The sequence below is a fragment of the Thamnophis elegans genome, chromosome 9, assembly GCF_009769535.1.
Source record: "Thamnophis elegans isolate rThaEle1 chromosome 9, rThaEle1.pri, whole genome shotgun sequence".
NCBI classification, from domain to species: Eukaryota; Metazoa; Chordata; class Lepidosauria; order Squamata; family Colubridae; genus Thamnophis; species Thamnophis elegans.
In genome coordinates, this window is record NC_045549.1 from 28,735,259 (window position 1) to 28,761,383 (window position 26,125).

Consider the following 26,125-nt stretch of genomic DNA (forward strand, 5'->3'; position numbering starts at 1 on the left):
CAAACTATGTCCTTCTATTTTCCAGGAATATTGGCTTGGTCTTTTAGCAAAAACTATTTTTTTTTATTTATCAAAATTAAGGACCAGCTTGTTTTGCCTGCAATAGCCGAGTGTTGCCCTAATTGCTCTCTTCAGTCCTACAGGGGTTTATGAAATGATAGCGGCATCATCAGCATATAAGAGAATTGGCACTTTGCGTTGTGCTAGGTTAGGAGGATGGAAATCAGGATTCTGTAGGAGATCAATCAACATCGCCACAAAGGCGTACAACAACCATCAGGGTGGCATGCGATCTCTGGCCCTGATGATGGAGGCGGAGGCTCTGGGTCGTTGGGCGGAGAGATACCTAACCTCACTACGGGCGGACCACATATTGGGGGAGGACAACGTGATGGCGGACTGGCTGAGCAGAAACACCATCCAGAGCTCAGAGTGGCGCCTCCACCCGACGTTATTCCGTCAGCTGTCACAGAGGTTCGGCTTTCCGGAGGTCGATCTCTTCGCCACCCCGGCCAACACGCAGCTTCCCCGGTACTTCACCAGGTTCCATTGCCTGGGGCGGAAGGAACAGACGCTCTTCGGTCCCGCTGGCCACCGGGCCTATTGTACACCTTTCCACCTCTCCCTCTAATTCCTCTGGTAATCAGGAAAATTCTGACAGAGAGGGTGGAGGTGTTGCTTATGGCTGCTCACTGGCCAAGGAGGTCCTGGTTCACCGACATTGTCAGCTTGTCAGTGACTCAACATTGGCGCATACCTCAGGAGCAGATCTCCCTCAGCCAGGGGCCATTCAACATCCAGAGCCCCAGTGGCTGCAACTGGCACTTGAGGGGGACATCCTGAGGCTCAGCAAATTCTCAAGGTCATTCGTACCATCCAGGCGTCCATGCGTCACTCCACTGTCAGGATCTACGAGGTGACTTGGTCATCTTTCTCGCAATGGTGTCTGGACCATCAAGTCATCGCCTCCTCTGCCACCATCCTGCAGATCCTCGACTTCTTGCAGGAGGGCTTGGAAAAAGACCTTGCGCCCAACACCCTTAAACAACAAACGGCCGCCTTAGCCACCATCCTGTCCATGGACTCGCAGTTGCCGCTTAGCAGATATCCACAAGTTCATAGCTTCCTTAAGGGAGCTACCAACCTCAGTCCTCCTACAGTCCACAGATATCCAACCTGGGACTTGTCTGTCGTCTTACAGTCTCTGTCCCCAGCTCCTTCCGAGCCACTTCGATCTGTTGGTCTGTGTCACCTGACTCTAAAGACGGCCTTTCTCATTGCCATCACCTCAGCACGTAGAATTTCGGAGTTGGCTGCCCTCTTGGTCAGAGGTGACCTTTGCATCATACACTCTGACAGAGTTGTCCTTAGACTGGACCCAGCCTTTGTGCCGAAGGTCCACAGCGTCTTCCATAGAACACAGGAGGTAGTTCTCCCGGACTTTTGTCCGTGTCCCAGACATCCAAGGGAGCACGTGTGGCATAAGCTGGATGTTCGTCAGGCGGCCCATATCTACATGAAACGAACAGCTCCTTTTCGCAAGTCAGAGACGTTCTTCGTGTCCTTCCAACCCATTTCCATAGGCAAGAAGGTCACCTCTTCCACCATAGGATGCTGGTTAAGAGCGTGTATCAAGCTGGCCTATGAACAACAAACTAGACTGGTCCCTCCTCGCATTACAGCTCACTCAACGAGGAGTACCACAACTTCAGCTGCATGGGCCACGCAAGCACCCATTGAAAAGATATGTCAGGCCTCTATGTGGTTGAGCCCATCTCCATTTGTAAAGAATTACAGGCTTAATGTTTTTGCCTCGGCTGAGGCCTCATTTGGGTGGAGAGTTCTACAAAGGTTCATTGCGAACCCCGTGGCCTTGGACAATTCTTCTTCCCTCCCTGGGACGGCATAGCTTTGGCATGTCCCGTGCTTGGACACTCCAAGCAGCGCCTAGGAGAATGACCGTTGGCTTACCTGAATGGTTGTTCTCTAGGCGCTGCGGGAGTGACCAACCCCACCCTAAATGTGTGTCCATGGGGTCTTTTCCATCATTGGGGGACATGGATCATCGCCATATACAGATCACGTGGGACTTATCTTCGTTTTTTGAAACTGAGCCACTGAGGGGAGCAAGAGGCAGAGCTACAATAAACTTAAACTCAGTCCTTGGGCAGCAAGCTGAAGTTAACCGTGCCTGGACACTCCCACAATGCCTAGAGAACGACTGTTCAGGTAAGCCAACGGTCATTTGTAGCTCTTATTGCTCTCTGAGCTTGATTGCTTTTTTGTAGATGTTTCAATATCCAACTAGGTGATTTCATCATAGAAACATAAAAAAAACTGATGGCAAAAAAAGAGCTAGCAATCACCAAGGCTGCCCTTTGAGTTTGTTTTGTGTTTTTTTTATTTATCTATTTATTATTTTTTAATATTGGTATCTTTTATTAATTTATTTTATTTTAATTTTTTTGTTGGATTATCAGTGTCAGATGGGAATGGGGTTTCTTATATACAAGTGGCTTTGTCCTGCGACTGTTGATGGGGGTGGGGTGTTCTTGGTACTTCTTTGATTACAGTGTTGTTTATTGTTTGATTTTTTGTCTGAGTTGGTAGTTCCTTGATTGGAATATTGTTTGCTGCTTGGGTTGTTGGACAGTGTTAATCTCTGCTAATCATTATTTATTATTAAATTTATTTGCTGCCATCTTCCCAATCTGGGTGATGATTGATGGCAAGGAGATGTTTTGGGTTTTTTGTTTCCTTTTAAGATTGATGTGTAGATGCTCAGAGAGCACCAAGGATCCCTGATTTCAACCATAAGATACAAATATTATCCTTTAAATTGTATAACACTCCTTTCATTCCTAATTTCTGTTGAAGGTTAGGAAAAAAATTCCTTATGTAAGACTATTTTGTCAGTTATTAATGGATATCTCCTCTTCTCTTGGAAACCATATTTTGGTTATCCTGTTAGGTTTCTGTATTGATCAGTGAATTAAGAGGCATTGGCTAAAGCTGCCCCTTCGCCTCTGTGATTCTGATTCCTACTAAAACATGTTTCAACATATAAATTAGCTGGCAGTGGATTGAGAACAGGAAAAGGGAAGATTTCACATGTCATAATTAATTAATGATATCTGTTACCACAAAAAACTTAATGAACTGTAGGCCTATTAGTGATCATTAGGATGAGAACTAAATGGAACCTCTACTGTTTGCAATTATAATTGTTGGTGGGCAAAAACAAAGGGGAAAGATGCTGTTTATGAACATTCCAACAGTATCTTGAAAAGTTGAAAATAAAAGTAGTGAAATATTTGGGGTAAGAAGTTGCATAACATTCAGAAGAAGAAATATTTTGTAAATAGACTTGCATAAAATGTATGTATGCTAATTTTTATGTGTAGATGCAAATTATCCTGTGTGCTGCTTGGATACTCCATGCATGGGTTATAACTTTTGCCTATTAGCCCAGAGATTGAGTTTGAAATGTTTGGACACACCTCCTTGGTTGGTGTCAGTTTCTTAACTCAGTCTAGCTCAGTGACGTGCAGTCACTAGAGGCAAGGGAGGCGGGGCCTCACCAGTCTCCTGAGGGAAAGGAAACTATTTTTAAAATAATTAAAAAGGCCAAGGTAGTTGCTCCCAGACTCTAAGTCACAGTGACTCTGAGTCTCCTTAGTGCAGTTAGTAGGAGGAGGCTAGAGAACTATGGGCCTCCTTTGCATAAGGAATTTTTCACCTTTTAAGAGTCAACCAAGGGTTAAAACGCAAAAAAAATCAGTATGCAAATGAGGCACGTGATTCTCCCGCCTCCTCCTGCAGAGGGCACTTTGTTTAGAGCCTATTTTAAAACATTTAAGCAGAGTCATCCACGTGGTGACTCTAGCAGCAACTAGCCTAGCCTGCCTGGCCCTGGCTAGACCAAATCTAGCATTTTTGAAGCAGCTGGAAGGTATGTGGGTCAGAGGGAGGGGGCAGGGGGGAGGAATTCAATTTATTTGTAATGTAAGTAATTGTAATTTGTTTTTATTATATGCATGTGTGTGTATGTGTGTGGCTATTGGTGGTATCTTGTTTACTTTAAACCACTTGCGGGTGAAAACTGATGTGTGTGTGTGTGCGTGAGTGAGTGAGTGAGTGAGTGAGTGTTAAACTTTACAAGGCATCCCAGGTTTAAAAACAGGTGCCCTGATTATCCGCTTGGTACACTTCACAATTAGTTCATCTGGAAAAGGAATCGCTATTAAACAAATAGGTGGTGGCGATGTCAGAAGGAGCCCGCGAGGTACTCGGGATTTGAGTCATTTGACTGGCTTCCTCGATGGTGCAAAAAGAGCCTTTTGTCTTTGACTTTCTTTGGGGAACCACTGAAATTCCTCTTTGAAAGGACGATCTGCAGGTGGGGGGGGAGGAGATTTCCTGCACTTCGGCAGCAGCGTCTCCTCACGGGGCTTCTTCCAATGTCCCAAGTGTATGGATTTTCATGCCTATAAGAGGTGGCTTCTCATCTGCATATTCACACTGAAGGCTTGAAATGGGGCATTTTTGCAAACGGCTTGAAATGTGGAGGAAGATATTCCTGCCTCTCACCCTGTTTTGAAGGTCAGCACAGACTGAAAACAGGATAAGAGACAAAATCCCCCCTCCCCATTTTCAAGCGGTTTGCAAAAACGCCCCATTCCGATCCTTCACATTATCCAGGATTGCAGTATTGAAAGCATAGAATGGGGCGTTTTTGCAAACTGCTTGAAAATGGGGAGGGGGGATTTTGTCTCTTATCCTGTTTTCAGTCTGTGCTGACCTTCAGAACGGGGAGAGGAAGGAATATCTCCCTCCACATTTTCAAGCCGTTTGCAAAAATGCCCCATTTCGAGCCTTCCACATATTCCAGGATTGCAGCATTTGAAGGATCGGAATGGGGCATTTTTGCGAACGGCTTGAAAATGTGGAGGGGAGATTTTACTTTACATTGTGATGTCACCAAGGCCAGCCCTTTTCAATCTTCCTCCCGGTGCCTGTTTTCAAGAAACAGGCTTTTGGCCACTCTGGCGCTTTGACTCCATGTCGGAGTTGGACAAAGCGCTGGAGCGGCCAAAAGCCTCTTTCTTTCTTTTTGCCTCACCAGCAATAAACCTCACCGCACGTCACTGGTCTAGCTCAAAGAGACACATCTTTTCCTCTCTCTCGGTTAATAGTCAGAGTTTTGAAAATAATTCCACTATTGGAGTCTTCAGCATCAAAGCAAGTGCTATGAAATATTATAAAATGAATACACATTACCATAGTACAGAAGGGTATAATAAAATTGCATATTAATATTCTTGCTTGATCTGTTACCCAGTCAGTTTACTGAGAATGTTTGTCTTGACTTGTCTTAGACTTGATAATCCACCAAATAGAAAATTTTTATTTATATTTTTCATTCATTCATTTAATCATTCATTTATTCTTTTATTCACTAAATCACTTTAGGTATCTCATGACTCCAGACCAACAACAAAGAAGCATTGTTTATAAAACAATTACTGAAACTCATATCATGTATTTCGTTTGTGTGCCTGTAGTTGTCTAAGGGATTATCATGACAATTGGTTGCCCAGTTGCATCATCCAATAAAGAAACAGTGATTATCATATAGATGCTTTGATCAACAATTATTCTGAAGTCTTGTTACTTCTGTTTGTCATGACTTTTAATTTAATGGATTATTTGCTTTTAACTATTATTGGCTTTTGTAATAATTTTCCCTTATTAAAATTATTTAGACTATATTGTTTGATAGCCAATATCAGCTCTTAGTTTTTTGCTAATTTTGTCTAGATTCTGTGGACTGTAGCTGAAGCATCAATCCTGCAAGTAATACTTGAAGAAGCCTAGATGCCAAACTTTTCTAAGGCAGGCTATTCAATAAGACCATATAATTAATGGAAATCAGATTAATTCTATCTTTGCTTTTTCTGCTTGTGCCAGGAGAATTTAAAATTGAGTATACAGAAAAGTATAATTTTGCTGCACTGCCTTTCAAAAAAGTTTGAAAACAAATAAATAGGATTAGAAATTTTAAAAAAGGTCTATCGTAAAAGCAAATGAATAATTTACAGGCCATGGGCTTTGAGGTGCATCAGGTCAGCAGAAATAATGCATTATGAAAAAGGAATTCAGTTTGCTATAAATCCGTCTATCTCAGCAGCTTAAAATAAAACAGTTTTACCCATCTCAGGCAACATTAGTTTTTTAGTCTCTGCTTCATGTATCAAAAATCATTCTGTGAAAATATCAATATCATTGGTTAATATAAATGAAATTAATTTTTAAAGCTGGCTAAAGGTTGACATATGAAAAATTGCATTACTTTGCAGAAGAGAAATTTCTGTCTTCTAGTGAAATTTCAGGTCAGGAGGGCAAGTAATTTTCACAATCTTCAATGGGAACCAGTGAAATATGAACTTCATTGTCACCTAGCCCCAAAGCGATAAGATAAAATGAGCTGATACATCATTTGCTGTGGTTTTATCATCTCCTGCAGTAATTGGAAGAGAAAACATAAGAGCTTTTTTCTCCCCCAATCTTGCCTCCTTACTCAGACTTAAACCATTTTAGTCTGATCAATGCAAAGGTCACATAGTACATTATTTATTTATTTTAATTCTTTGTGCTTGCTAAAATGTCTAGTGAAATATTAAAATAATGAATATAGTTAATTGAGTTTGTCACATGAAAGAAATGAATGAGAATGTATATCAAGCTGCAGTGGAAATAGCAAGTAAAATGATATGATGAAATTTTCAGTAAGTACATGAATAAACATTTTCCATTTAAGCGTGATTTCAAATAAATGATTACTAATAATTGTGATAGCTATTTTTCTTTGTTAACATCCTTGTAATTATTGTCCTGTTTTCTGTGTTAGACATGTTTGGAAGCTTGATGCTATCTGAAGCAAATATTTATTTTTCCCTCTTACGGGGCATTTTTTATTTATTTATCTAGTTTACCTACTCAAGGACATATGTTTATGAACGTAACATTTTCTGATATTCACGTGATACTAGTAATTATTTAGTTCTATAAATAAATTATATTAGCCCAAATTATTATTATTTTTCTTCAGTGTTGACATAACAAAATGTTAGAAAAGAAAAAAGAAATTGAGCACACATCAGATTGAATGATCAGTGTACTGTATTCCTCGGTGAAGGAAGTTGACACAATCTTCAGAAAGTATAAACACAACATAGTTCTTAAAATTTGAATACCTGTTGGATATTCAGTTATTTACAAATTAAAAATAAAACCAGTTCATAAGACACATATGCAAATTTGAACACCTTTTCAGTTTGTACTTTGTTATATCTCCTTGGGCAGAAATAACAACTTACAAACATTTCGTATTAAGAGTATTTTTAATCTTCTGTTTAGATTTCCCCACTCTTATTTCTTATAGTGCTCTTGTAGCCCAGAAATATCCCTAGATTTTCTTGTATCCACCACATATCTGAAAACTCTATTTTTAGTTATTTTTTTTTACTAAATTTTTAGTAATATTTAGAGTAGTAGTGTGGAGGCCAATTCAAAATCACTATCTTTCTTTATCGTAAGTACAACATGGTTCATTTTGGAGATATTTTGGAGATCATCATCTTCCTGAATGTCCACTCTCTTTTTTCTTTAATCCTAACTTCTATTCAGTACATGTTTCTAGGCAGCAGAAATTTTCAATAGTGAATCCATTTCATATTTAGATCAAACTGCATTGTATGTTATACTTAAGTATTGTAAGCATTCTTACCTGTTCTTTTAAGAGGACATTGTGGAGGCAGTGCTAGGTAAAAGTAATGGCATATTATTACAAGTGTCACTCTTTTATGTTTACAAAACTATATTTTAGCACTACAATGGTATTTCAAAAATGTGTATTTAGTTTTTCTATACTGAAGAATGGAATTAAATCATATAATATCTGGATGCAGTAATTAATCTAAAAAGAAAATGGGATACTTATGAATCAGAAACAATTTCTATTCTAATTGTTTGTTTCCAAAATCAGTGATTTAGCTGAGTTCAGTTCCGTACCACTTTACAGTAAAGTATTCTTTGCGATTGCAATATATGCACTACAAATATGAAGTTTATTTTTCTAAATTAGTATAGTCAAATGTTTGGCAGCTTAGTCATCGTTTTTAAATATTTTTTTAAACTGTGGTTTATGTCAGGGGTTCCTAACCCATGGTCTGTGGCCCAGTACCAGTCCATGGTCCATTCAGAACCAGGCCACAGAATTGGTGAGCAAGTGCACAGGTACACACATGCAAAACTGCATTTGTGAAAGTGGTATGTGCACACATGCAAAATCATCCCCCCTTAAACTTCCCCCCCCCCCAATCCCATCACCACTACTGCTGCCTCTGCCAGTCCACTGAGCTGGAAAGGTTGGGTGGGGACCAACCTTTCCAGCTCAGTGGACTGGCAGAGGCAGCAGTAGTGGTGATGGGATGGGGGGGGGTGAGGGGAGATGATTTTGCATGTTTATATGATTGGTTTGGCTTTTCAAAGTATACCCATAAGGGGCTGAAGTTATATAACATGATAAGTCATATTGTTAAACTTTTTAGGCCACATATAATTTTGACACCTATGTGAAAAACTAAAATGTTAGAAATACAATTAATTCATCACACTTTTATATTTTGACAAATTTACAAGTAGGCAAATTTGTTATGGATAATAGGCAGTGAGGGAAGAATGTAGGAGTGACTCGGATGCCCGCTTGCAAGATAGGGCTTGCTGGGGACACTGGTAGTTTACAGATGAGCCCTCTTCCCCCCTGGAGGCAGGGACCCTTGCTGATATGCTGAGGTAGGAAGATGGGATGAGTTTTTCTGCACTGCTCCCTTTGTACCCCCTCCCGTCAGAAAACTGGCAGTTGTTCTGCAGGTCAGTCAAGGAGGAGGAATGATTTCCAGTACTCCCTGCCAGTTTCCCATAAGTAACCTCAATAGGGAAGTTGACAGAATTTGGAAGTTCTGCTCCTACTGTTTTTGACTTCCTGTGGTCATTTTGTTTCTTAGTCTAGATAAACAAATATCTCTGAAAGGATGACCCAGTGGGTCACGGGTTCTCTAGTGTGTCACAAGCTCTCTGGTGTTACCTAAAATTTGATACGTTCCCCTTCTTCCTAAAACCAGGTAAAGAAAACCCAATTAAACAAACAAGTCAAAAACATAATTATTCATTCATTCATTTATTTATTTATTGAGGAAAATTATTCAAAATGCATATCAACCCAAGACACACAAGTTATCTGACTAAAGAATGATTACAACAGAAGAAAGCTATTGTTTTGGAATGGCCAAGTTAAGCCCTGCCCTTAATCTTATAGAAGTGTCATGGGAGGACCTGAAGTGGGCAGTTCATCATTCCATCTGAATTGAAACTGTTCTGTTAGGTGGAATGGGCTAAAATTCGTCCAACCCAATGTGCAGGATTGATGAGCAATTATTGGAAATGTTTAGTTGCAATTATTCTTGCCCAACGGGAGCATAACAGTTACTGAAATCCATGATTAACATACTTTTATCATGTACATTAATGTGGCTTTGGATCATTTTCCTCAATAAATAAATGAACAAGTATGTTTTTTATCTTATTTGTTTAAATAGGTTCTCTATATGAGTTTTAGAACTTATGTGGAAAACAAACCACATTTTAGACCATGTTTATGCAGAGATATTAAAAATTCAAAAATGTTCACAAACTTTTAAATACTACTGTCCATGTATAAAAATAAAAAAACATGTATAATATAAAAAACAGGTAATGTATTTTTCAGTTAAATATACTTTAGTAGTTATTTAATATATTTTCTGGAACTTTTCATTTGAAAGACTTTATCTATTAAAATCTCACATTAGATATTAACACATTTCTTTCTATAGCTATAAGTTGATGGCTATAGCTAGAAGTGAGATTGTGCTGCTTAAACATTCCACATCTCTGTCCAGTGTGTAAGAAAAAGCATTGTCCCTTTTCAACGACTAGTGGCTATTAAATGTAAAATAATATACAATAACACAACACTTAATAGAGTGTTCCATGTGAACCGAATAAGCAGGGTTCCTGAATTTGGTAGGATATGCTAAAAAATAAGTTTTCAGATTAGAAAAATACAATTTAAACAAGAAAGGAGATATAATTTTCGAAGACAATACTCCAAGATAAAAGATTACCTGAAAGAGGGTATGTGTGTATATCTTAGAAACTAATATGCCTAGTGTGATAACACAATAGTGGTGGTAATGATGTCGTTTCCATGGCAACTGGTTCACTGGAGGGCTAGACCTCTGTCTAGGGTGCTGTCAGTATATGTGGAGTTTCCAAGGAAGAAAGTCCCAAAGAAGGTCTGCTTCACCTAATCCAGTTTTAATTGAACTCCAGAGACTTTGAAGTGAATCTACAGACAAGGCAGATACCATTCCAGTAAGGAATGAAGGCCTGTTTTAGCTGCCTCCAGACTCCTCACTTGTTCAAGTTAATGCTTTAAAAATAGCTTAGAAAAGCTATTTTGACTATTCTGAAGTTATATTTAAGGTTCTATTCAAAGAAAAATTGTAACTATAATCATTTTTACCAATATTATCATTTAATATTAGGTAAAAACTGTTATTACATTTTCTATTTTTATGATTAGCTACATTGAATAATCCAGGATATTAACTAAAGAATAAAAGTTATATTTACATAGAGTTGTATTGCAGAACTTAGTCCTGGATACAGAATAACAGATGTCAAATATTTCCTTTTGCCTTATAATATTTAATGATACAATATACCAGAATACCTTTACTCTAGTCAATTGGTGAAAGTATACTGCATTATGGAAATCTAGAATAAAGTAGGACTATTGTAATTGCTTTGTATTTTAAGAGGTAACTATGGAAGAAACTACATATCTTCCATAAAGTTTACTTTTGTACTGAATACTAGAAGTGAGGCAAATTTGAAAAACAAATTGCAGTAAAATATATGGAAGAGAAAGTATTTTCTAGGAGGAAATAAATCATGGATGGAGGAATGTGAGGGACAATTTTTTGTCTTGTAAGGTTCAGCGGGTTTAAGTTAAAAAAAATGGGAGTATGTAATGGAAAAGATTATAAAAGCATTATATTGAGCTTATGTGCATTATATTGAGCTTGGTGTAGAGAATCCAGCTGTGTTTATATTTATAGGATTGCTATTATTCTTACCTCCTCCTAAATAACCGTAGAGGTATAGTATTGAAATAATCTGTGTGTGTCATCTTGAGTTCCAGATTGAAATACTGTAGTGTGATAGTTATTAGCAATAATAGTATTTACAGAACAGTAATGATTTCTGTCCTTGCTTTGCTATTTAGGTCATGCTGCCTCATCCTAGCAGTTACCTATTTTTATGTGCATTATAATTATATATAAATGATTTTCAGCTTTGTTTTATTCTTAAATTGGATGGTTTCAGATTTTATGGATGACGGAAAGAAACCCTCCCCCATTAGACTATCAAAGTAGCAATGCAAACTGAAGTCTGTTCCATAGAGAGTGAAACTAACCATGTAGAATGAGGAGCTGATGAATGGACCTTTTTTTGGAATTCCCTCTGGAAAACGAAGTGACCACACATAAGAGCTCCAGACAATAGCTTCATGCAAAGAGACCATAAGAACTTTGGCAGCTGAAGGATTTCCATCTTTGCTCAAACTATAGTTGACATTTTCAAAAAAATACTTCTGCTCTTAATCACTTCTGTAAATTGCTTGTTAGCTGCTTTTTGGACATTAGGAACCTTCAGAATAGAAAGTTTTATTACAATGGATGAATCTGCTGCAATGTTTGGTGAAATAAGTTTTATGCAAATTTAAGGACTTATGATTTTTTTAAATTTTGGAATAAATAGAAAAAGGGTGAGTAGAACCTTGATTTTAGAAAGTTAATAAACAGAGTAAGGGGCTGGTTGGATCTGAAAGAAGATTTGAAATTAATTACAAGAATCCTTCCTGTGGGTTGTTTAGGCTTCTATAAAATTTTGAAATTAAGTATATCTTCCCATAGGAAAATATTATTTATTTTTATCTTGTCTTTATACTTTCTATAAACAACTGAAAGTGGTGAATATAATTAATAGTCTTCCCTTTTCCTATTTTCTCCAGAACACTAACCCTGTTAAATGAGTTGGGCTGATATATAGTGACTGGCCAAAGTTACCCAGGCAACTTTCATGCCTAAAATGGGACTAGAACTCACAGTCTCCCGTTTTCTAGCTTGTGCCTTAACCATTAGAAAAACTATTTATTAGGGAGAAGAAACAAAAGATGGGACTTTGAAAATTGGACATTAAATAGAATAAAAAAGAACTAAAGATTGTAACTAAAAGATAAGAGACCTGTTAATAGAGAATAGAGCAAGATACTGTAACTCTGGAAGAATTCAAGGAAATTTGCATTCAGAAGCTACTTTTAAAACTGTCAACAATCATAAAACTGCATAAGAGAAACATATTTTACTGGATAAGATTGATACTGATTGATTCAAATGCGGATTTAAAAATTAAAACTTATAAATGAGAGGAAAAAGATTCATTATTAATGGGTCTCTTTTTTAATTATAATCTTTAATTCCTTTTGATATTATATAAAACTGGCTGATGTCTTAATAATTAAAAGAAATGTACAAATAACAAACCAGAACAATGATTTGAACACCTCTTTCTTTTGGGCTTACAAAAGAGATTAACGTATCTATTTTGTAAGTTCAAAAGAAAGTTATCTGAATCACTGTTTTGGTTTTGAAGAAATTTCTCAGAAGAGACAAAGGGAAAATGAAAAGAAATCAAGTTCCGGGATATTATTTAAAGGAGTTAAAAATCAGGATTGTTAAAAAAACAAAAGAAAGGAATATAAAGTTGGTTTATTTGATCAAAGTAAATAAATAAATAAATAAATAAATAAATAAAGTTGTTTCTGGTATCTCTTCAAGGTTTTCTGCTGATTAGAACTGAATGATGAGATTTTAAGACGTTTTTTTTTAGAGATAAGAGATATATATGGAAAGAAGATATTCTTTGTTATAGTATAAAAGAAGGTGAAATACTTGTTGTGATGTTTGGCTTATCTGAAACCAATTGGCTTCTTTGATCAAGGTTAAAATATATATTGTATGTTGCTACTAATAACTTGTTACGTCTTGGGTAGTGATACAGATTCATTTGAACTGATCATGCTTTTCTTAATTTTCAGTATAAAATAACTAAAGATAAACAAGGATATATATTTACTGTATACATTTTCATAAATTAATGAAGCAATTGCTTATTTTAAAAATATATCTTATATTTGTTTTTATCAGATACTTGCATATACAGATGGACTACATGGGAAATGGCTGTTTTCAGAGATCCGATCAGTATTTTCTCGACGCTATCTATTGCAGAACACAGCATTGGAAATATTTATGGCCAACAGAGGTAATTCTGGAAATGAGATATTTTACAAGTTTGAAGTATGTATTCACTTGCTTACTATGTCAGATTACATTTTCCTAGGACTTTCACACATAAAGGGAATGCAAGCCCCTCCAGAATTTTTTTTTTTTTAAAAAAAACAGAAAATCTTCAGATCCAAGAGCCCTGACACCCATAGCCTCTGGCTCGGCCAGGGGTAGGGATGTATTATCAGGATATGTATGATATTTAACACTGTGTTAATGAATGACCTTATCCAGCAGGTTTACATAGATGGTGAATAGAAGCAGAGCAAGGTAAAATCATGAGGGACCTCTCAAAGTAAAGGATTGGATCTTTTCCCTCCTACCAAGAACTGGATCTGGGGAAAGGGAGAGAACCAACACAATGCACTTCTTAATTCCTGCTCTCAAAGTTGTTCACAATGGTACCTTGTTCACTGATATCAAAAGCCCCTGAAAGATCAGAAGGGACCTGTCTGGATCCTGAACTTTAATGGATAATCTACATATGGAAATATTAATCTACAAAATGTTTCCTACTAATGAATGCCAGCAGTGATAAGATAGGAAAGAGCACGGATTCATTTATTATTTAGATCCAATAACATAATGACAAAACTAAGTCACTGTTTGGTAAATTATTTTGTCCCAACAATGATATCAAGACAATTCATTTTATGGAAAGTGAGCACTGTGTTGTTATCATTGTAACATTATGTTAGGATAGTGTCTTAAAAATATGCATTGCATTTTCACTATTCTGTCATATGATTTATTATTCCAAGAACCACTGTGTAAATAACAATGAATAATGTCTAAATGTTTCTTGTACATAGTTGCTGTCATGTTCAACTTTCCGGATCCTGCAACTGTAAAAAAAGTAATCAATTGTTTACCTCGTGTTGGAATTGGAACTAGTTTCGGATTGCCTCAAACCAGGTATATTATAACTCTTGAGAACAATTTCAGCTCACAAGGTTGCAATATAAAGTTGAAATGTAGAAAGCAAATAGTAATAATCAGGAAAAAAGATTCAAATCTAGGAAAAGAAAGAAGTCCTTTTTAAAATTTATTTTATTTGGTAACAGCAGACTGTGCCTTATACTTGGGCATAGAATTATACTAAGCCATGATATATTTTATTTATTTTTTACTTCTTTGTGTGAATCCAGTAGCTATTGTTTATTCATTAAACCAGTTAAACAAACAATAGTTTTATATAATCTGTGACCAGTCTTGAAGTCTATTAGAAAAAGAAATGATAATTGGTGCTTACTAATACAAGTTGTAATGATGTACAAAATTATTAACATAATGAATAATTGTATAATAAAGAATCTATAATACAATTATTATGTATATTTGATCATCAGAAGAAAACAAACTCCCAAAGTATACATATTATTTCAATATAATATATGGATGTGTTCTCTCTAGATTGATAGGAGGACAATCAGAGGACCAGGCATTGACACTTTTATGATGCTTTAAATTGGATTCTTGCCCAGGGCAGGGTATTATACTCACAAATATCCCCTTCCACTTTTATAATCCTATCATTTATGAATTTGAAAGGGCAAATTAGTTGAACACAGTATTTTGGAATCATTTCATCATTACAGTGAACGTTTAGTTCATATAAACAGATTATCCAGGTGCGACTAGTGGAGAAATATCAGTGTAAACTAGACTGTGCACGTATATAGCCTGTAAATATTTTTCTAGCAAACATGTTTTGAGTTCTGTGTTTATGCTATGTTTATTCTGAAGCCAGCTTTTTATAAGACAGAAAACCCTATAGCAAAAGTTAATCTGGCAGTGACATCTTAGGATTCCAACAGTTGAGTGTTAACATCCATTTCAACTTTCATTGAAGAGCAGTAGTTAAGCATTTTAAATGTATAAGTATCATAAATAGATATTATATTATGATATAAATATCACAGTTATATATCAATATCAATTAAATATATTTTGAACTACTTGCTATACGAAAGCACCTCCAAATTATTTTAAACTACACAATACAAAAGAATGAATAAAAACAATATAGATGTGAAATATATAATAAAAAGTTCAGGGGGGGAAGGAAGAGAAATACATATTATTTATCCAAGGCTCACAAAGAAAGGACTTGAGTAAACAAAGATTTGTTGGCTTCTCAGAAGCTAAGATAGTAAAAGCTTTATGAAATTTTTCCTCAGATTTTTTGGGAGTAGAGCAGTGGTGGGATTCAAATAATTTACCAACCGGTTCTCTGCCCTAATGATTTCTTCCAACAACCAGTTCACCAAACTGTTCAGAAAGTTAACAACCGGTTCTCCCGAAGTGAGGCGAATTGGCTGAATCCTACCACTGGAGTAGAGACACAAATCTAGAGAAGGCTTGCTTATAAGTGACTGCAAGTTGATATTCTTGTCATTCTTAAGTGTGTACAACACAACTTTCCCAATTATCTCAGTGATATATTTTGGTTCCAGATTGCTTAGGGACTCAAGCTGACATGTCATAAAAATTTTGTATTTCAGACGTATTTCTATGGCCACTCCACGTCAAATCTTTAAAGCTTCAAATATGACTCAGCGATGGCAACACAGAGAGATTTCAAACTTTGAATATCTTATGTTTCTTAATACCATTGCAGGTAATAATGGAAATCCCTTAAAGACAAGTTGAACAAATTTGGCATAATATTTTCTGAAAATTAATTAGAAGAATTTCAGTCTCTCTTTTTAGATAAATGCTTCTGCTCTTGCTTGTTATTGGTGTTTCTTAACATTTATAAAGAATCCCTGTACATTATTTAATCACTTATTTTTCAACATTTATCTGCCTCCCAGCTCATAAAACTCCAGGTGGTTTGCAATAATATAAAAATACAGAAATCAATCACTTGAATCCAAACTCAGTGTTAAATATAAATGATAACATGGCAGCCCATCAATAATAAGTCAATATAAAACCTTTAAAAACATCTGCCATATGCCTGATTAAATAATATTGTTCTTATTGGGTGAAAATATCAGCAGGGAGGATGCAGGGCATAGCCTTGGAGGAAATATTACTCCTTTTCTTTATTTTTAGTTATAGTGCATGCCATATTTCTTTCTTGATATACCAAGAAGGATACACTGATTATTGTTAATTCAGTATTATTTTCACTATTATATTCATTTAGTTTGCAACTTTTCATTAGTTAACAATATTTTTAACAAGATGATTTTCTGTATCATTGGTAAACTTACCAATGATAAGTACTAAGCAACATAGAAGAGGTTACATTCACCACATCTTATTTATTCCTCAGTTTAAATTGTCTTTCATAAGAATTCATTATTCTTAAGAATGCTCTGTGTATAGAATTTTTAAAAGACAGATAGAGAGTGAGAACTCTTGTCTACATTTTGTTTCATAAAGTTGTATTAATTCCTATACAATATAGTAAAGGTTTCTTTAATTTTGTGCCTTCTATATATATATATAAAAGCATTATTGCTCTTTCTCACTAGGGCGTACATACAATGATTTAAACCAGTATCCAGTATTTCCTTGGGTGATCACTAACTATGAATCAGAAGAGTTGGACCTTACACTTCCAAGTAATTTCCGAGATTTGTCAAAGGTACTATAAAAAAAAAAGAATTATACATGGAGTCCTTGGAGCCCTCTGAATGTGATTGTTTGTTTGCAGTTGTTACCCAAGCTTGCTCCTTGTTTATACCTTGAGTCATGATGAGACAGTGGTTAGAATGCAGTTATTGCAGGATAACTTTGCTCATTGCCAGAAGTTTGATCCTATGCAGCTCAAAGTTGATTCAGCCTTCCATCCATCTAAGATCAGTAAAATGAGAACCCAGATTGTTGGGGGTAATATGCTGACTCCATTTGTAAACCATTTAGAGAGTGCTGTAAAGCACTATGAAGTGGTATATAAGTATAAGTGCTATTGCTATTATATATAGTAACTTTGTTGGTTTATCACATTTTTAAACTACCTATCACCATTAGAGACAAAAGACAATGAAATCCTCTCCAGCAGCCAATGCTCAAATAAGCATAGATTAACACCAGGCAAACAATAAAGCAGAAAAACACTAATCCAGGAACCACCAAGGGAAAACCATACCCCACCAAACTGGCAGACAAGGGATTTCCAAGGATTCCACAATTAAAGTTATATAATTCACTACAAGAAATAATGATGATGTCTGTGAACATGAATGCTATAAACTAGAAGGGAACAATACGCTTTCAATAACTGTTCAGCATGATGACTATATTAGTATTAGAAATTAATATTCTGTTGCAGAATAAGAGTGGGAGGAGACCCTTGTGCTAGATTTCAGTTGGGCCAATTTAAAGATGACTATTCATCTAGTTAGGTCTTTGGTCTGATTAGCAGCTCTCATTTTGTTCTGGGCATGCTGCTGTGTTGAAGCCAAACTAATTATTTCCAAACTAATTTTTATAAGCTTTATTTTATTTATTTATTTATTTTATATGCCGCTTATCTCAGTGTTGAGAGACTCTGGATGGCCATATGATACAAATATTCTGTAGCAATAGAATAGAATACCATCATCCAGACTATACTTGCTTATGGAAGTGAGCATATGCACCTGAACCTATGATCTCCTTTACTTATTTTTAGCTGCACTTGATCGGAAGTTATGCTCTGAATTATAAGTGCTACTTCTAATAGATGCAGTCTTGATAGAAGAGAATATTTGTAACTCATGGTTCAACTGTAAGGTCCTGGGTGTTCTATGAGGTTGGTTGTTCTCCAGTGGAGGTTGCAGGAGGGTCCAGGAATGGGTTGTTATGTCCTTTTCTGCTCAGAGACCGAGCCATAATTGTGGCCACGCCTCCAATCCTCTCTTGCCTGACTCCAGTTTCCACTCAGTCTTTGCCCAAGAGAAACATATTTTCTGGACAACTGACCATTAGTCAAAACCATTCCTGGACCCTTCTATTAACTGCTGTCCATGTGGTAAGAGCTGCTAGGGTGAGCTGTGGATATCAGGGCTCCAGCAGTTCCAGCGGAGCCGCTCACGTCAGAGGGTGGAGTGGACCGACATAATTCTGAAGAAAAAAATTCCTGGACCCAGCTACAACCCACTGAGAAGCAACGTATCAGGTAGCACCAATGTTTCTTTTCTTGCAGATGTTTCAGTACTAAACTAAATAACATAATCAGTGCTAGGTAAGTTTGATAACGAAAAGTCTGCAAGAAAACAACCAAACTTAGTGATGAAGTCTCCTCAGGTCCCATTTCTCATAGTTTAGTCAATTACAGCAGATTTCTGCTCTTCATATTTGTATTGGAACATTTAGTTTTCTTATTAAAGATAATAATTGCAATAGAAAAACTAATACAAATTAAAAAAAGAAAGGAGAAAGAATAAAAAAATGCAAAGGAAAAGAAAATGAAGGAAGGATGGAAGGAAGGAAGGAGACATCCAACAATCACCACAAATATAAAAAAATTAGTGACTTTTCTCCGCCTCTTAATTTACAACCAATGATCATTCCATATGCCATATCTTATCTACAGTCTATAAAACATCATCATTTCAGTCCTGGTGTCAGCAAAAGTCCATTAAGGATTGCCAGAAATAACAATATATTTTAACTTTAATCAAATAAACCAACTTTATATTCCTTCCTTTTACTTCTAACAACTTTCATCTGTAGTCCATTCAAATAATGTCACAGATCTTGAATTCTTTTCATTTCTTTTTTATCGTAAGATTCCCCCAAGCTTTAAGAAACCTATTTGTAAATCCAATACTAAAGAATAATACAGGTCACTTTTTTGGTTTATCATTTCCCTTTTGATTTTTAAAGCACCAACCAATTTTGTACGTCCAATAAAACAGCTTTTCCCATGCCATTCTCCATGGTCTTTCATTTGTAGATCCACTATTAGTGTTAACTCTGTCTCTGTCTTGTCATATGAAATTTGTTTCTCTTGTGCCGTTTCTTCCAAAACATCTTTTGAACACAGTCTTTGCTGACACAGTTTGAGCGATATGGCTATTCTCTCATTTTCTGGTGCTCAGAAACACACCAGAGATTAGTGTCTTGTGGTCTCCATGTGAGCAGAAACTGCCTGGAAGATTTGTGGGTGATCTCTGTCCTCTCTTTGTCTAGAGAGCTTCAGAGAGCTGGCCTACTCATCATTTCTTCATTATTTGCTCACTTTTTGCAGAGCCATCTTCACTCTGCCATTTCTTCCTCTGGATGTCCATTTATATTAAGACTTGTGAACTAATGTTCAACCCAACTATAAGGTACCCAGCTTAAGAAAACTTTAGCATAGAATATTTTAGTAATTAATGTAACCATCCATAAATATTCTTGTTGGGTTTTTTTTTTTACATTCTGCTGGATATGACCACATTTTAAATGAAATTTAGAGGTATATCTAAAATTTATTTACTAAATGTAGTAAACTTAATATTGACCAATGGGTTTTATATAACACTATAATAGCACACAATATAATGTTACAATAGCACATAGTTTGTAAAAAATAGTTGCTGTTCTTAAATTATGAACGATTGCACAATTTAAAAAAAATATTTGGGTATGTAAAATTTAATGCATAGAATCTGTAAATATGACTGAATTTAAATTATAGCATGGGCTAATCCTATGAACTTCATATTTTCATTTTTAAAAAAATAAAAAATAACATCTCTACATGCCATAGAGTTGCTTCTAGCACCTTGGGTAAATCTCAGAAGCAGCTTCCATGGTAACAGAGTTAAAAAACCTACAGTTCTGCAAACAATTCCTTGGTTTAGAATCACCATGTAGTACTGAAATTTTTGAACTGGATTTTTAGTTCTTAAAATCATAGCAATGTCTCTATTGTTTTGAAACATTTATCATATGAATATCTTTATTAAGATAGTTATTGACCAAAAATGTGATTTAGTTGACTTAGAAATACAATCCCTTCTTTATTCTGATTTAACTTTGAAGTCTTGTTCTAAGCAACAAAATTGAATCAAAATAATTGAAATTCTTATTGTTTAAAATTATTCTATACCTGATTATTATATCTTACAAATACTGGAAATGTATTTCTAGTGGCTTTTTCTCCTTTGGTTTGAGTGTTTCTTTCCAACGCGTAAGTGTGCCATATTTTATTTATGAACAGTACATATTTTATTTATGAAATATACATTGCTACTCATTGTCTTGTTCACATCCTGTCTCCTTTTCAATCAAATCATTTTCCCTCCTTATTTCATCCTCATTACACTGTGATATGTTGAAAGGAATCTTGTAGATGTAACCTATTCTATTAAGTTTTTTCTCTTCAACTTTTTATGACTTCATTAGAAGATTGTTAAAATCTTTTTTTCTCAGTTACTTTTATTTTCAATCTACATATACATTATAATAATTTTGTACACTGCAACTCATTATTTTTATGTCATAAAAATACTAAAAGTTTTCATGGGTGTATTAAAGCCATACTGCCTTCTATATTCAAATAGGAAAAATGGCCTGGAACACCTGAGGGCTCTTGCATAGGATGTGTTGGCAACTCCTTACAAAAAGCTGCATCTTTTTGTAGATTTTAGACCTTCTGCTATGTGGTCCCAGGAGCAGACAAATTGATTTAAAGATGTTTTGTCAGGTATTATATAAATGATGTGTTCTCCAAACCAATTACCGCCTTTTGAGTACTGATTGCCTCGTTGTCCTATCATGTAAATATCTTCTGATACATAAGCATTAGTCAGGACAAATAACAAACCACTAGAAAGTATTCTAGCTGTTAGAGTACACATCCAATGTAAGATCTTTTCCTCTATGTATGATATTTAGCAGCAGCATCAGTCTAAACTAATTGGTAAAGAAAATACTTTCTTTCATGACAAGATTTCTGTGTGATTGCAAACTCAGTGGATATGTTGGTCAAAGATTTTAGATTCCCAATATTACCTAGGAATTGTGAAGTTTGTAATAATGATTTTTTTGTAGAGCACCATATTCTTATACTGTGCATTAAAGGTTATTCTGTAAAATGACAATGTCAAGTGGAGATCTATATTAAGATTACTGATATAATGGATTGATATTTGCTTCAACGTGAATTACAGTGTATCAGAGCACAAAATAATCAACAAAGGTAAGATCAGGATTGCCATAGAAATAATAGGTAGATTCATTTCAAGCCATCAAGTAGCTTGTTTGAGTTTCCAAACCATGATACGAGAACCCAGCAATTATGTTAAGTGGTTAATAGTTTCTGGGTTAGATTTATGTTTGAATCATATTATTATGTCTTTGTGAACTGTTTAGTAAACTGTATGAGACCAACTATGCTTTCCCTCTATAAAACCATATTATCCAAGGTTAGTAGGTTATTTCTTTTATTTCCTTATTAATTCAAATTGTAGGGCCACACATTTTAAAATGTGAGTCTTAACAAGTTTTTCGGAAACCCCTGAAGACCCATCTGCTTCTCCAAGCATGGCAATCCATGGAGTAAGTGAATGTGTGTAGTTTCTTTGATGGGCACTTTGTGCTTTAGTGTGTCTTAAAATGTATATTTTGTATTGTATCCTCATTGTATTTTTTATCTTTGCTATCTACCCAGAGTCGCATTAGCGATATGGGCAACCATATACATTTATATGAGTAAATAAGTGAATAAATACAATTACCACAGTCAGAGTTGCTTATGAAGCATAGATTATTTTCAATGTAATTATGATTTATAGAATAATATCCTGTTTACTGGATTTTATGTAAATTGCATAATAAAAACAATTATATATGATTCCGAGTTTAATAGGGAAAATAGCATGCAATTCTTTTTGCTATTTACTTATCATATATTATATAATTACATTCCTTTGCATTATTAATAATTAGAATTTTTAGAGACATACTATAGTTCACATACTTTTCTTTTTTACTAGCTGACTTCAATAGTGTCAACCAGCTGTCACCATCTCCAGATCTTTACTTCAGCCCAAATGTAGTCTCTGCCACTAAAAAATGCCACCCTAATCCCCATTGCAGCTAGTCACCACAACCCCATCCCACCATAGCCACAATTTTTCCTACAACCCTTTGCCCCACAGACCCTCCAGGCCCAGATGACTTTCCCATTTTTTCTTTCATTGTTGATACGATGCACTCCTCCTAATCCTATTGTATGCAAGTAGTTATCTATGCACCAGCCGCAAATAGTTGTGCCCAGTTTCCTTTTTGAGTCTGTGTGCCCTGTTCTCCAAGCCTTCTGGTGTTCTTGCAAGAATGGGCATGATATTTGGAGACGAAATGGCGTGTGCAAAAAAAAGTCACACACAATTTCAATGCAAAATAATTGCCCTATCATTATTTGGTTAAGCCAGTGTTCCACAAATATTTTTCTTCATTCCTCCAAAAATCAGTTCTCAGAGTCATTTTTACCATTTACCAGAAAGTCCTTATTTAAATGTCCTGTTGTCATTTGGTAACAGGTTCAAAAAAAACCTTTTATCTAATTATTTGTAACTTTCGCAGGCTTAGGAAACATTAGATTAAACTCTTATTTCAGAGTTTCTAACCTGTTCTGGGAACGACATAAAGAACTAGGTTCTATGAAAATATGAAAAGTATGGGTATGTATTGTCCTAGAAAACAAAAGAGAGGGGAGTATAAATGCCTTTTTCAGATACATGTATAGAGGAAAGTCAAAACCTGTTTTCTGTTGTTCCATATTTCAGGAAGTGGGATAATGGATAAAGTTATAGGAAGGTAGATACTGATTACAGGTAGTCCTTCATTTATATAGACCAGTCACTTAGCAACCAACTGAGGTTACAACCAATCTCCCTCAGGATACTTATGACCCGGTTTCAAAGTTCTGATGACTCTCCCTCCACCATGGTAATGTGACCATATTTTGGACATTCAGCAACTGACCTGCATTCATGGTCAATTGCAGCATCCTATGGTCACATGATCATGATTTATGATTTTTTTTTTTGGCCAGAAACCAGCAATTTTGATTTCCAGCAGAAAAAAATTCATTGGATTGGTGGCCACTTAATGGCCACCACAAAAAAAAGTTGTCAAATTGGGAACGATCATGTACTGATCCACTTAATAACTGACATGACGTATGACAATCATTCCAGCCTCAATTACAGTCATAGATCAAAGGTTACCTCTGTGTAGTGGATATGTGGGAACGATCTTGGGAGACAGGGCAAAGAGATGCAGCCAAGAGAATGGTCATATAAAAGGCAGCTTAGACCACAGCAGAAATTCTCCCTAGTTCATGGACTCCAAAGGGGACTTGTGGAGGGCAAATGTACTTATGCAAGATTGATACCAGCCTTTTCATGTAGACCAGACAGGAAACGTGATTCTATTTATAAAGTTACATCAGTAGAATATTGCAAATCTTGAAGTACAATTCCTTCACCTGCATCTCTTTGTCCTCTCTTCCAAAGTTATTCCCACACACCATTAAAGATTAAATGTTAGAATAAAACCTCAGATCAGTGGAACTGTTTGCTGTTCTAGTTGAATGAGACCAAGAAATCAACTTTAGAGGAAAACTACATTATTGAGATTAGCTCTAATACCAGAATATTGCAAATGTGATTGTGCTGCACCTTTACCTAGAGAGCTGCTTCTATATGTCTCTGGTATGGTCATTTTCTTTATTCTCTACTAGAACCAAGTACCTAAAAGGGGTTTTGATCATGTTCTTTTGAACATATTTGATTGACACTAGATAGCCATTTATGTAGGATGTTTTAATTTTGATTCTTGTATTGAATGAGGGGCTGGAATTGATGGCTTTAATGAGCCTTTCAGTTTTATGTTTCTATTGAAGACAGATGTTCAATACAGCGAGGAAGCATGTATTCTGATTCTCTTTTTTTATAACAAAGCACACACAACTGCATGTGATTGGCATTTCTGGCTCCCTTGAACAGGGTTCCTGGGCTTTTCCTGCACAATCCTTCTATCCCCTCCCACATTTCAAGGGAGAGACTCAGTATTCAGTAAATACTGCAACCATACTCTTGCCCAGCGAAGTCCTCTTTGTGACTGAGTAGTGAAGTGCTGACATCTCCCCTTGTTTTCCTTCCTCTTTGTAGTTTAACCAAGTAACCGATGAATGTTATAAAAATCCTTTCAGAATGAGAGTGCTGATTCAATTAAAATGCAAGTATTTATTAGGCATAGCAATATTAAGGAATTAAACAGGAATTAAAAGGCAAAAGGAGGGGAAGTTGGAATGACAATGACATTAGCAGGTTTTATGTCAAAGTATAATGAATGGAAACAGATTTTAAATATTCTATAAACAAATTCTAATCTAAATCTAGCTCTACCATTCCATAGAAATTTTTGGTTTTGGGATCTTCAATCTTAGACTCCTGGGATTGTTTTTTCAGCTTATCTGGCTTTAAATCAAAATGGAAAGAGACTCCTACTTATCCCATGAGTAACGTGCATAAAGAGAAAATGGACCTGCCTCTTCATCTTTTTAAAAGCTAACCTGAAAGGGAAATCTTTCCATGCCTGATTGGCTCTTTAGCATTTGATTTTCTGGGGTTTGTTTGTCTTTGCTCATTACCTATATCGACAAGTTAGATTTGTGACATATCAGATTTAGGATTTCTTTAACTCTTTCCTGTCTGAGTGGCTTTCAGTAAGAATTTATTTTGTGTCACAACATTTTGCAATGCAATTTCTCCACAATTTGAAACTTTTAAAGACAATATAAACAAAAAGAAGGTTATGCTTCTAATGCCTAATTAGTGTACCATAATGTGAATTATACAGTGTGTAGGATATTATGTATTATATGTGTTAATGCAATAGTAGCAATGTATCTTTTAAAGGGGGAGGGAGAGTTTTATATGTTATAAAATGCATACTGTGATCACAAGCGATGTGATTCATAGTTTAAAAATTACTAATCATTAGTATATCTTCCTCAGGGTTTCAAAAATAAGAGTCTCTGTAAGAATGTGGCACAGTTCATGTTCAGTGTTAGACTTGAGTTTTAGAAATACAATGGAACAAATATGGTTTGGATCATTCAGCTTGCATATCCCAAACTAATCCAATGATCATTAACCATGATAGCATTTACTGGAATGTCCTGAAGACCAGATGTTTCCGGAAGAATGAAGGAACCAAAGTGTATTTTGTGTGATACTCTTTATTGTATTACATTATAATCTCTTCATGTTTACTTAAGCTGGATAAATATAATGAGTAACATCTTTTCAGTTGTACACCAATGTTAGGATCAGTCCTCATTTTAGAAACCATAGATTTATTTATTTATTTATTTATTTATTTATTTATTTATTTATTTATTTATTTTTGCAAAGTAATTAGATTAAACATGAGGCAAATATTGATGACTTTTGAATCAAGAAGTTGGCAGGTTATGCATGCCTTCTGCTTCTCTGGATTGCTTTGGCTGCTTGTTATATTTATTTTTTGTTTCTTTGCTATATTATTTTGTTTTTCAAATCTGATGGTGAAACCCACCTTAAATAGTGAACCATCAACAAATATAATTATCAGATATATACAGTACATATATACAGTAAAAATTAGATGATATGAAAAATAATCAGGGTATA

General features: G+C 35.6%; 1 protein-coding gene across 1 annotated transcript in view; it reads left to right on the forward strand.

The window, feature by feature from the left end:
* LRBA (LPS responsive beige-like anchor protein) overlaps positions 1-26,125 on the forward strand; it is a 383,648-nt gene that overhangs the window by 252,097 nt on the left and 105,426 nt on the right. Inside the window, 4 exon segments of the mRNA XM_032223698.1 lie at positions 13,377-13,494; positions 14,330-14,432; positions 16,022-16,137; positions 17,003-17,115. Coding sequence (XP_032079589.1) covers positions 13,377-13,494; positions 14,330-14,432; positions 16,022-16,137; positions 17,003-17,115 — 450 coding nt within the window.